The 13,383-nt window shown below is 48.2% G+C and overlaps 1 protein-coding gene across 2 annotated transcripts in view; it reads left to right on the forward strand.

Moving 5' to 3' along the window:
• The window catches only part of AHNAK (AHNAK nucleoprotein), a 93,435-nt gene that overhangs the window by 56,998 nt on the left and 23,054 nt on the right, over positions 1-13,383 (forward strand). The window contains exons 5-6 of one of the 2 annotated variants that reach the window (XM_082344261.1): positions 252-351; positions 10,099-10,462. In XM_082344261.1, coding sequence (XP_082200387.1) covers positions 252-351; positions 10,099-10,106 — 108 coding nt within the window. In that variant the 3' untranslated portion in view covers positions 10,107-10,462. Of the gene's footprint in view, positions 1-251; positions 352-10,098; positions 10,463-13,383 lie in introns of those variants that run through there. The other variant, XM_082344260.1, reaches the window with a different exon arrangement.

The following is a 13,383-nucleotide window of genomic DNA, read 5'->3' on the forward strand; positions in this document are numbered from 1 at the left end:
ATGAACCTGAGATGGCATTGTCCCCTTTGTACGAGGGTCACTGGACTTTCACAGAAGGATGTCTTTCAGCTGATGCCAGCTCCCTTCTTAAGATCCTGTTATCTCTTCTACAGGCAGAGCTTCCAAGTGATGGGTGGGCTGGACTGAGATGCGGTGGGGCGTAAATGTGGGACCCCTCATTTTTTTATATATTAGGCATTTGGGAAACGTTAATTGGTTGGGTGATTGGTAACAATCCTTGTCCTTGTTAGAATGCACCACAGCCATCAGCCCTGGAATGCAGAGACCAGAATAAACCTGAGGAAGCCACCAGCCAAGCCCTGGCAGAGTCAGTCTCCACCCCAAAAACAGGTGAGAGGAGTTTCGTGGGGACCAAAAGAATGATAACTTTAACTGTAATAATGATACCTCCATCCAGACGTGAGGCTCATGGGAACCTCTGCAGATGACCCTGCCTCCCTGGACCAGAAGTCACACTCAGGAGGGAGCTGGCTCGGAACACCAGGGGCCCTGCCCTTTCCTCTCTAGGACCGAGAAATTCAAGTCTTCCTCTCTCCTTTCAGCTGTTTGAAAAGCCTGTGGAAAATGCACAGAAGAATTAGAAGAATATAGAAGAATAATTGACTCCTTCCAAAGGAGTCTCAAGGGTTTCTTTGTATGTAGGGCTGTTAACATTTGTGGCATATGTGGAACATTTACATGGCTTATAGGACAGTATCTGTTGAATTCAGGGTGGGGCAGAGACCAGAGACTTAGAACTTCAGGGTTAGTAGCTACTTCTAGTGAAGATCCACAGAGTTTAGGAAAAAGTATTTTGGATCCTGTAAAGGAAATGCTTTCTCCGGAGGGGAGACGCCCACATGAAGGGGGAGATGAGAGGGAGAAGTAACTGTGGGAAGTGGAAATCCTGGTCATAAGGATCTTAATTTGGGCCGTAGTCAGGTTTTGGGCTTACTGTATTTGAGGTAGTTGCGAACATTTAAAAATCAGGAGATTTCCAGAAAATCGGGAACGTATTCAAGAGGAATAGCCTAGCTTCTCTTGAAATGTTGACATCTTCACCCAGCCTGCATCTCACATGGCACCACCAGCTGGAGCAGCCACTGTTCGTCTCTGGGGAATTGGGGTTTCCTGTCCCTTCGCCCCCGCAGACGCCCCCCCCCCCATCTTGGCTCCGAGGCTAATCCCCCCAGGAGTTCTGTGCATACACTTCCCTCACCTCCCTCAGTCACCCCTGCTCTCCTCGGCACCCCACCTCTATCTTGGCATCTCCTTTCGGCAGATACATATGCTCTCTCCCTTCCCCCTTTAAAGCAACCCTCCTTCAGCGCCCACCCCCCCTTCTTGCCGTGGTGTTGTCCTTGAAGAGCCGACCTGCTTGAAAAGGTCGCCTGCTTTCTCTATCACCTCTTCCTCGTGCCAGTGCCCCACCCACTGCCATGGGGCTTCCCCCGTCTCCCCCCAGACCTGTTCTTGCTCAGCCTTCCTTCTGCCCAGGGTAGTCTCAGGGCGCTTGGTGCTGTGTCCTCTCCCTCCTGGAATCCCCCTCCTCCCTTGGCTTAGTGATTTCTCTCTTTTTTCTTTTTCTTTTTTTTTTTGGCCTCACTGCACAGCTTGCAGGACCTCAGTTCCCCGACCAGGGATCGAACCCAGGCTGCAGCCGTGAAAGTGCCGAGTCCTAACCACTGGACCGCTAGGGAATTCCCTAGTGATTTCTCTTTTGTCTGCATGGTTAGGATCACTTTGCCCCCTCTTCCCAGGCCCCTCATGGCCCCCTCTCTTCCCACGAGCTCACAAATAGCAGAATTTCCCGAGGACCTGTCCTGGGCTCTTTATTTTTCTCGCTCTGGACTCTCTGGGCAACCTCTTGGGGCCGCTGATTCTCAAGCCTGTTTTCCAGCACTGGACCCACCTCCGCCTCCCCTCACCCTGCCAGCCGGACCCCCGTCGAGTTTTGTCTGTCTCTGATCAGCTCTGTAACCATCTGGTCGCCACACCAGCACCCCCTCTCCTTAACATCCCTGACATCTTAGGTTTTCATTATTTACTGCAGTCGCCACCATTATTTACTGGTCCGCCTGTCTTAGACCTTTTCCTCCACAGAGGGAGTGAGCTTTAAGTAGAGGCCATTCTAAAATAAAAATCAGATCATGTTACTCCCCTGCTTATAATTCTTCAGAGGCTCCTCTTGGCTTTCAGGGTGAAGTTCATGTCTTTGGCTTAGCACCCAAGGCTGCCATGACCTGCTTCCATTTCAGCACCCATGGCTTTCCCATGTGCACCTTTCGCCCCAGGCATACCAAAGTGCTTGCTGGTACCCAAATTCATGATGTTGGTCCCTGCTCCTGTCTTCACAATTCTCCCCCACACTCTTTCTGTCCCTCGTTGTTCTGGGCCTTTGAGTCACTACCTCAGACCCCCTGAGCCTCTGGGTCTGGGCTCAGTGCCCTCCTGTGGTGTCGGGCACCCCCGTTTCAACTCCCACAGTACTGGGCTTCTGCGAGACTTCACATCCCCTGGGGACCCGGGAAGGTCCCCTGCACAACATGCCTGGCACATAAAATAGAGAGATGATGGCAGGAGCTTCTGGCCGGCCTCCCAGCGCTCATGCGGCTGCATACTCCTCTCTCGTCCTTTTGGGAGCAGCTTCTGGCCCCTCACAGTGTTTGCGTTTCCAACGCAGCACTTTTTTCTAGTACGACGTACTTCAACATTTATTAAGTGTCTCAAGATTTAAAGATGATTGGGATTTGACCCCTTTCCCCAGAGGACTTGTTATACACTGGATGCGTCACATCTATTCATTCAGTAAGCATTTACCAACAGCCAGCACAGAAGGAGGTAGAATTAATGCAGCCAGGCACGGGGCTTCACATAAAGTCTGCGGAGCTTAGAAGAACTTGCTGTGGCTTTTCATCTTCACAAGCTTTGCTTTAAACGGCAGGAGAAAGATTACAGCTATCCTTGCTGGGACTCCTCTACTGGCCAGGTCACAGGCTTTTCCCTGATCACAAATGTTTCCTTTGAAACCTTCTTTCATGGCCCTCACTTTCATGGACTTTGAAGTCGGAATTTCAGGTAAACGTGACTTCAGCAGAAACGAACATTTCCTGCCCCTGCCATTGGCCTCTGGCTTTCTCTACTTCAGTTTCTCAAGAGGATTCTGCCGTGTCCCTTAATAGTTAAAAAACAGAACAGAGCTTGGGATCGGCTTTCTCACAGCAACACTTGCTGTCAGCTGTTGTCATAAAGAGCCATTTTGGTAAATAAGCAGAAAATCAGTGCGTTTGATCAGAGAGCCATGGCTGGACTTTGAGATAAGACTGTGACGTTCAGACCAGTGGGGCTTTTGCTCAAGACATCTCTCTGGCCACGTGGTGTCTTAAGTGCCTAAGAGGGTTTTGAAAGATGAAATGCTGGAAAGTTGAATCTATAAATGTCCACCCCCAAAGTCACAATGTTTGCACGTCACACTGTCTGGCATTGGGAGCTGGGTAGCCTAGTGGTTAAGAGCTCCACTCCGGAACTGGACTGCCGGGGTTTCAATCCTGTTTCTGCTACTCTAACCTTCTGATGGGATGGGTTCTTGTTTCCCCATTTGTGAAATCAGGATGATTAGAGTATTTCCCTTGTGTGGTGGTTGTGAGGATTAAGCCAGTAAGTAGCTGTGCAGGGCTTAGACACAGAGTAAGTACTCAGTAATGTGAGCTCTTGTAATTATGCCCCTTTATCAGCTTCACACAGGATGTTAAGCACGATGACCTTCTCTGGGTCCCAAAGCCGTCATCAGATCTCCCCACCTTTGGTGGTTCACAGCATCCCTGCTCCCGTTGTTTCAATCTTCTTTGCTTCTCTGGCCGTCTTATTCAAGTCCTCTCTCTCTCTCTCTCTCTCTTTTTTTTTGGCTGTGCTCCGTGGCTTGTGGGATCTTAGTTTCCCGATCAGGGATCCAACCTGGGCCCCTGGCAGTGAGAGCACCGAGCCCTAACCACTGGACCACCAGGGAATTCCCAGTCATATCTCTTTCATATTGTTCTTTCTGCCTGGAATTGGCTTCTATTTCACCTCTGCCCCTCCCCCAGTGCTCTGTCTCTCCCTGTTGAAGCCCTCTTGGTGGATTGGGTGCAGATATTCCTGCAACCACCACTAACCATGGGGAAACTCTAGGATGATGTTTTCTTTTTTTTTTTTGAGTTTGTATTTATAAATCTCTAAAGCCTTTATTTATTTATTTATTTATTTATGTTTTGCACATTCGGGATCTTAGTTCCCTGATCAGGGATCAAACCTGTGGCCTGTGCAGTGGAAGTGTGGAGTCTTAAGCACTGGACTTCCAGGGAAGTCCCTCTAAAGCTTTATAGAGCCCTTGCCAGTGGACTAACCTGTGAGATTGCCATCTATTTTTTTTTGATTGTAAAATATACATAAGATTTAGCGTTTTAACCATTTTTCGGTGTACAGTTCAGTGGCATTAAGTACATTCACATTGTTGTGCACTCATCACCATTCTCTGTCCCCAGAACACTTTCATCTTCCCAAACAGAAGCTCTGTTCCCATTAAGCAATAACTTCCCCTTTTCTCCTTCCAGTTCCTGGCAACCACGATTCTGTTTTCTGTCTCTATGAATTTAACTACGTTAGGTGCCTCATATTGGTGGAGTCATACATTTGTCCTTTTTAAAAAAAAATTATTTTATTCATTTACTATTTTTGGCTGCGTTGGGTCTTCATTGCTGCACGCGGGCCTTCTCTAGTTGCGGCGAGAGGGGGCTACTCTTTGTTGCGGTGCGAGGGCTTCTCGTTGCGGTGGCTTCTCTTGTTGTGGAGCACAGGCTCTAGGCACGTGGACTTCAGTAGTTGTGGCTCGCGGGCTCTAGAGCGCAAGCTCAGTAGTTGTGGCGCACGGGCTTAGTTGCTCCGTGGCATGTGGGATCTTCCCGGACCAGGGCTTGAACCCGTGTCCCCTGCATTGGCAGGCGGATTCTTAACCACTGCGCCACCAGGGAAGCCCCATACATTTGTCCTTTGATGGCTGGCTTACTTCACATAGCATAATGTCCTCAACGTACATCCATGCTGTAGCATGTGTCAGAACTTCCTTTCTTCTATAGGCTGAATTGTATGTATAGGTCACATTTTGCTTATCCAGTCATCTGTCGATGGACATTTGAGTTGTTTCCACTTTTTGGCTACTGTGAATGGCACTGCCACGAACATTGGTGTACAAGTATGAGTCCCTGCTTTCAATTCTTTTGGGTGTTATGCCCTGTGGTGGAATTGTGGGATCATATGGTCCATCTCTTATGCAAGGTTGACTTTATAAATCAAGATCAGAGCTTGAACACCTGGTGGGAAAATTTTCTCTTTACCTCCCTTCTCCCCCACCCCCATCCCACCCCAGGCCCTCCCACAGACTTTATCTCCATCAATGTCAACTCTACCCTCAGGTGCTTCAGGCTAAAACTCTGGTGTCATCTTGGACTTCTCGAATTCTTTTACAGCTCATGTTTAGACAATGAGCAATTCCCATCGGCTCCATCTTCCCTATCCAGAATTGAGTCACTTCTCCCCAACCCGAACGTTGCTGCCGGATCCAGGCCACCACACCTCTCATCTGGATTATGACAATTGTTTCCTAACTGCTCTCCCTGTTTCAGTCTTGGTTCCCCTCTGGTCTCTTCTGAGCACAGCAATAGGTTCAACCCTTTAAAAACATTAGTCAAATAATGTCATTCCTCATTCCAGCATCTCACTCCCCATCTCACTCGAGGCAAAGTTTAAGTGCTTGCTAAGGTCTGTTAGCCCTCACTGCTCTTCTGACCCTAGCTCTCCTTCTCTCATCAGCTCAGGCCACAAGTGTCCCCTTGCTGTTCCGCCTCAGGGCTTTTGAGTTTGCGGAGAACTATGCCTAGAATGTTCTTCCCTTGACAAACTCTTCGCCTTCCAATTTCACCTCTCTAGAGACCCCTTCTCTGAAAACTTACTTAAAGTAACAAGCCCTTGCTCTCCTGATTCCAGGCATCACCCACGCCTTTTACCCACTTACTTATCACTGTCTGACACATATTCACTCCCTAATCTGTTCCTTTCCTTCCTCCTCACTAGAATGTAAGCTTCATGATGTCCGGGGCTTTGTTTGGTTTCCTGTCATAGCCTCAGTGCCTGTAACAGTGCCAGGCACGCACTAGGTGCTCAATTAGTATCTGTTCAATGAATGGATGGATGGTGCTTTGAGGTCCCCCCCTTAACGGCCCACAGATGTTCCTAGTCTCTGAGAGTTATGCAGACGTATGAAAGTCCCATGACTACCAGGCTCCAGTCTCATCCTTCTGGCCCAGGGCAGCTTCAAAATGAAGCAAACTGGGTTGATCACTTTTTGCAGCTCCCTTTAGCCTTAGTAGTTCTTGTAAAGGCCCCGATCACTGCAAGGATTTATCCTATAACAAACAGCCCTTCAAAAACCTGTGCCATATTTGAGTTCCCCAAACTGGACTCTGTGGGTATCTTCTCAGGGGCTCAAAGAGTCTACACAAATCAAATAGTGTTTTTACATTTTGATGACAATCTGAGGGGAAAAAAAGGCAACAAATTCTTGGTCTTTTGATGACTGCCTTACAGCTGAGGAGTGTCATATAAGTGGTTCCAGGGTGGTTGCATTTGCGTGTGTGGTATTCTTGGTGCCCAGGGATGCCCTGAATAGATCGTCTTTAATTTTTATTTGTTCAAACTGGGGTCACTGGTTCGTGGATGTCTTCTTGCAAATCCATGATAAATTTTTTCCCCTGTAAACGTGTCTGAAAGAGATATATTCAGGCTGCACAGCTAATAACCATGAGCTACTGTGCAGGCTGAAATACAACACCAGGCTAGAAATCTTCCAGGCTCCAGGCCTCAATTTTACATGGGTCTGAGTCAGCTTAGGGCAACAGGGTATGAAGCAGAGGCAAGAATATTGGTCTTAGTGTCAGGAGACTGGAGGTGGCACCAATCTCGGTCTCTGAACTAACCGTGTGACCTTGGGTTTGTCGGCCCGCATTTGTGGGTTTCATTCTTCCTCTATAAAATGAACCAGAGAATCTGAGTCTCTTCCAACTCTGACACTCTCTTTTGTGAGATATGTTGGGGAGAAATGCCCACTTGGACACCAGGAAAAATACATTGTTGGCACCAAACCCTGGCGCCAACAGGACTGGCCATGAGGATAATAGTGACATTTACTGAGGTGTCCATTCAAGGCTCGTCTTCTCTGAGTGGACTTTGCTGAGGATTCTACCCAGAAATCACACCTCCTTCTCTATCCTATTTACCCTAGTTGATTTTTCTTCATATTCTTCTCCTGTGCTTTTGAGGAAATCTGACCTTTATTAAGGTTGTTTCTTATTATCTGTCTTCTCCTTCTAAAAGTAAACTCTATAAGGGGGAGTTTTTTTGTGTGTGTGCAAGACTGTGCTCCAGTGCCTTGGAATGGTGTCTGTCCCTTAGTGGGTACCTGATCAACATTTTCTGAATGATTTGGGCACCTCCTCTGCTTTGGGTCCTGTGCAAGGTGCTTTACATTTTAATCAATAAGTGCATGAAGTAAGTATTATTATTAGCCTTGTGTATTGGCTGAGAAACTGAGGCTTCACAAAAACCAGGTAACTTGCCTGTAAGTGTCAGAGCTGAAACTTAAACCTGGGTAAGTTGCACACCTTGTTGTATTCATCCCTAGCTTTGGCACCTCTCAGCCAGGAGGGCTCTAGTGCCAAATGCGTGAAGCAGAGATGAGCTATTCTGTGGCTCTTTTTTTCCTTCTTTTGTGCAGCTCTGTGTACGGGGAAGGGGAAATTAAACTCTCATTTATTGAAGAGACTATCTTTTTCCCATTGTATAGTCTTGACTCCTTTGTTGTAAGTTAATTAACCATAAATGCATGGTTTAATTTCTGGGCTCTCTATTCTGTTCCATTGATCTATGTGTCTGTTTTATGCCAATACCATACTGTTTTGATTACTACAACTTTGTAATATAGTTTAAAACCGGGAAGTGTGATGCCTCCAACTTTCTTCCTTCTCAAGATTTCTTTGGTTATTCGGAGACTTTTGTGATTCCATAAAAATTTGGGGATTTTTTTTTTCTATTTCTGTGAAAAATGCCTTTGGAATTTTGATGCGGATTGCTTTGAATCTATAGAGTGCTTTGGGTAGTATTGATGGAAATCAAACTCTCAGAGTCCTCCTTGACTGCCTTTGCTTGCTCTGACTGTGCAAAGAACTCACTGTGCAGAACTGCAGAACTGGGTGGTTTGTTAGCTATCCTCTGGTTCCACCAATCCCTTCATTTTAAAGTGGAAGAAATAGAGACCTGAAACAGCTGAGTGCTGCATAACTCCTGTATTGTCTTGATCTATGGACTGATTCATGAGCTTTCAGTGGTTTGGGTGGTAAACCAGAAGGCCCTTGGCAGCAAAGCTGGGAGCCTGCACAGCGTCAGGGGCCCACCCTACCTTGATACTATGGCCATCTGCTGGCCCCTTGGGCCCTGGGCCTTCGGGGTCTTCTGTTACTTGGGTGCTGTTCAGTTTCCAGGGAGCAGACACTGGCTGAGGGCCCTGCCTCTGGTCAGACCACCCCCCAGACAGTTCTTCTTGATGTGAAAACCATGTCTGTCAAAATGTCATCTTCTTGGTGTTCAAATGTTCCAGGAGGATGGGTTTCAGGACCATTCTGTGGGCATTTTCATGTCTTCCTGTTCCTGACACTTTGTCCCTATATTTTTCCTCCTGGGTCTCTTAGGGGTTAAATGCTACCAGGAAGAAGCAGGGCAAGTTCTCCCCCTTACGCTGCAAGTAAAGAATGAGGAATAGTTTATGTTCATGAATAAGCTATTGCTTATTGATGTTCTGATCACAGATAAAATGTTCTTGTTCCTGTTTGTTACACATGAAATTGCAGCAAACAGTACAAGACTGACTATAATTAAGTACTTGAATGATGTGGTCTCTATTATACCAGGTGTAGAAGTTCAGGGGAAAGAGTCTTGGAGAGGGATGAAATGGTCAGGTAATAATAAAAATGGAATAAGAACTAACCCTTATCAAGTGCTTTCTATGTGTGGGGCACAATACAAATGCTTTACGTGACTTAACTCATTTAATCTTCACAATAACCCTGTGAACCCTGTTCATCTCCATTTTCCAGTGGAGGAACCTGAGGCACAGAAAGATTAAGTAATTTGTTCAAAGTCATACAGAGCTGGAAGGGCAAAGCCAGGATTTGAATCCAGACAGCCTGGCTCTGGGTCTTTTCTCTTAAATACTGCACCCAATGGCCTTGATGAAGGCTTTGTGAAGGAGATGAGACTTGAGCTGGACCTTGAAGAAGGAAAGGTCTGACAGCGTGGGGACGTATCTGAGTGATGGAGTGGGCATGGCAGACCCCAACAGGGAGGAAGGGACTGGCCTCACTCGGCAGAGCGCATGTACTGGGGAGCAGCAGGGAAGACGGCGGGGCAGTAAGTTGGGAACAGGTTATAAAAGGTCTTAGCATCTAGTCAGAGGGTTTAGACTTGATCTGGAAGGACCCAGCCTTTGAAGTGTGCTGAAGGATGACTTGCTAGAAGCAGAGGTTTGGGGAGGTTTTTTTGGTGGCAGTGGTAGGTCTGAGGGTAGGAGGTGCGGAGACAGGAACGAGGCGCTGGAAGGTCGAGCCTAGAATGCTGGTCTCAGCTGGGCCAGCTTGGGAGGGAAGATGCACGCAGAGTGGGAAAGATGGGGGACAGACCGGAAGGGCTCTCACCACCTGAGATCACCATGATGCAGTGACATTCGGGGCAAGCAGGGGCCCCGCACCCCAGAGCTGCACACACCTGGCCCAGGAGTGGAGGGGCTTCGGGCCAGTGGCTGCCCCAACACTAAGAAGTATGCCTGAACTGCCCCGCATCTGTCTGCCCTGCTCCATCCTCAGAGCACAAAAGGGCTGTGCTTCCCCTGCACCCTCCAAGTCCTGCACACCTTCCTCGTGGCCACCCCAACCCAGGACCCCACAGGGAGGGGAATTCTGGAAATTCCACATACAGAGCAGATTCACTTTTCTTTCATTCTTCTCTTTTCCTCCTCAGCGATTTGACTGAAAGGACTTCCACAGATGCAGCATAAATTTTCTCAGTGAATCAGTTGTAGCCAAACATCATATCTGAGGATCTCCCACCCTCCCTGCAAGTTCTTAATAAATCTCACCTCTTCTCTGAACTTCCTGAAGTTTCATCTGTGCCACTCGCATCCGGGGCACGTAGTTTTCTACAGCTGCATCTTCTGTACTAGTTTGCTTGGGCCTCCAGGACAAAGTGCCATCGACCAGATGGCTGAACAACAGACATTTGTTTTTTCACAAACCTGGAGGCTAGAAGTCCAAGATCGAGGTGTGGTAGCGTGGGTTTCTCGAGGCCCCTCTCCTTGGCTTATAAATGATGGTCTTTTCCTGTCTCCATGTGGTCGTCCCTCTGTAACTGTCTGTGACCTTATTTCCTCTTGTTATAAGGACACTGGTCCTATGGGGTTAGGGCCCATCCTAATGATCTTATTTTAACTTAACTGCTTCTTTAAAGACCATCTTCAAATACAGTCACTTTCTGAGGTACTGGAGGTACTTATACATGTGAATTTGGGGGGCAGGGGACAAATTCAGCCCATAACACCTTCCTTCTCATCCAAGTTACCTCAGGGTGAAGAGTCAGCCCAGCAACTACCCAGGCTGCGCTGTTCTTACATCCAGTCCCTCATGGGAGACAGCCTCTGGGCTTTTCTGTGAAGGGTGTTATTTACTGAGGTCCGGTTTCCTTCGCAGTGTTGCCCTTCTCCAGGCCAGGAGCGTTTCTCCATGCAGGCATTCCAACTTGGTCAGATCAGAAAGTAGTAAATCCAGGGGAGATTTTTTTTTTTTTTTTTTACTGTGTGCAGAATTCCTGGCATAGCAGAGAGCTCAGGAAGGAAAGCCCTCTTTGGGGCCAGAGATCAAGGCTTTGGAGGCTTAACCCTTTGAGAAAGGGTTAGGCCCTCCTCTCACTAATCCTGTTTGCTTGATTAGCCTCTGAATTGATGTACCTAGAATGATGCACTTTGTCACAACCAATGATTTAATGTAACCCTTGAGCTTTTTTTTCTTCCACCCTTAGAGTATCAGTCACTGGGGGATCTAGAAAGGAGTAGAGAGGCAAGATTGGCAAAGGGGAGGGTTCTGTGGCTCTCAGGGTCCAGGACAGGCCACTGGGTCCAGTCTGCTCCCCCAGCGGGCACCAGTGGGGGCCAGAGGGCTGCCTGCCTGGCAGGAAGGGGGGGTCTGGGCGAGGCAAGGCTTCCCAAGCCCTGCCTACTGTCCTCCTGCTGGAAATGGGGAGAGAGCGGGTGACAGCCTTCTACAGATCTGGCAGAATCAAGCCACAAGGGCACCGGGCATCTTACTCCCTCTTCTCTGGATTCCAGCTCCCTGGCACCTGCCAAAGTTGCCATCGCTTTTTATTAAAGTGAAAAACACTTCACTGAAGTGAAATATTCGAGATACGAATATTCTCCAATGCCATTTTGGAAAATTTTCAAGAATAGTTTCTTAGGCAAAACAGGGAAAAGGACAAGATTGCACACAGGGCTGGATCACCCACTTGGAAAGCCGGTTCTAGAAAGAGGACTTTGATTTTATGCTACGGCCTCACGCAGAGGGAAGGAAGGGAGCGGGAGGGTTGGGTTGGAGGGCTGGAGGCATGGCCCTTCTCCAGGGTGTCCTCCTTGGACGTGACAGGCCCTTGGGGAGACACCTTCATAAAGGGGTCACGAGCAGCCTGGCAGCCTTCCGACCCTCCTGGTACCCAAGACAAAAGTGTTGGCCTGATGTGACTCGTTAGGTAATTTCCTAGCACATTTACTCCTTTACAGACCGCAAACTACGCAAGTAAATGGACCTCTTTAAAAAAAATAAAGATATTAAAAACATCCAACTATTTTATTACGGTAAGTGCTGAAGTAGATGCACTTTGTAATCTTAGCTGTCGACATTAGTGAAACACTTTTATCCCAAAAGGCCTGGGAGGTATTATTTTAAAGCTATTTTTGTACTAGTGTAGACTTTCTTCTTTTCTAAACATGGCTAGAGGTGGTCAATTTGGGAAAAGTAAAAGAGGAGAAAAAAAGAAAAGAAGAGGCACTTTCCTACCAGTGCTCTCCTGAGGTCTAGAAGCTGGTAGAAATGGCCCGAGTGAGAGCTGAACCAAGTGCCCTGGGTCGGTGACGGAGGCCGGGAGGAGCAGTGGCAGGGCTGGAGGGGTCCAGCTTTGGTGTGAGGAGGCCTTGGGGCCTGCCCCGCCCCTCCCAGCCCCTGGGCTCTTGCTGGGAGAAATGGAATGTGTGTGCGGATCGGACCTGCCAAGCCGAGGCCTCTGAGAAGTCAGGAACCTCCTTACCTGTTGCCAGATGTTGTTTCTGGCAGGTAACTCTTCGGAGGCCTGAGCATGGGGGAAGGGAGAGCCCCGCGGTGTGCAGGCGCTGGGACTTGAGGGATGACTGAGGGCAGGTCCCGGCTCAGCTTGGTACCCAGGCTGCTCAGTAAGCGTTTGTGGACCAACTGTCAAGTTCACTTTTGCTGGGCAGCTCCCACACTCCTGGCACTTTGTATTCCTCATCTCGTGTAATCCGCACAAGAACAGGTGAGGAAAGTCTCATGTCCATTTCCAGACAAGGGACTTTGGGATCTGTACGTTCTGTGACTTGACTGAGGTCGCACAGCTAAGAGGCCATGACATTCCCGGCTCTCATGCTGAGGGGGCATAAGAACCACTGGGGAGCTGGTTAAAAACGTGGGTTTCCCCGCACCACTCTCAAGATTCTGATTTTGTCACAGCATTTTAAAAAAATTGTGGTAAAATATAGAGAATAGAAAATTTACCATTTAATCATTTTGAGTGCATAGTTCAGTGGCATTAAGTACATTCACAGTGTTCTGCAGCCATCACCACCAACCATCTCCAGAACTTTTTTCATCTCCCCAAACTGAAACTCTGCCCCCATTAAACAACCACGCCCCCTCCCCCTCCCCCAGTCCCTGGTGACCACCGCTCTACTTTCCGTCTCTGAATTTGACTACTCTAGGGACCTCTGTAAGTGGAATCATGCACTGTGGGTCCTTTTGTGTCTGGCTTATTTCACTGTCACAGTATTTTAAACAAGGGCCCCTGGCAATCCTCATGTAGGGGTCTGGACCTCTCTGAGGAATTCTGGCAGAGGCTGGGAGGAGGGTGAGGGGAAATGCCTTCCTGGCACAGGCCGTGCTGGCTGAGCTTAGATGCACGGGAGGGCTGGGATGAGTCAGGGAGTGCTGGTTGAGAGGTAGGAAGTGAGGGGTGACTGTATGGTGTCAG

Source organism: Balaenoptera borealis (genome assembly GCF_965194805.1).
Source record: "Balaenoptera borealis genome assembly, chromosome: 11".
NCBI lineage: Eukaryota > Metazoa > Chordata > Mammalia > Artiodactyla > Balaenopteridae > Balaenoptera > Balaenoptera borealis.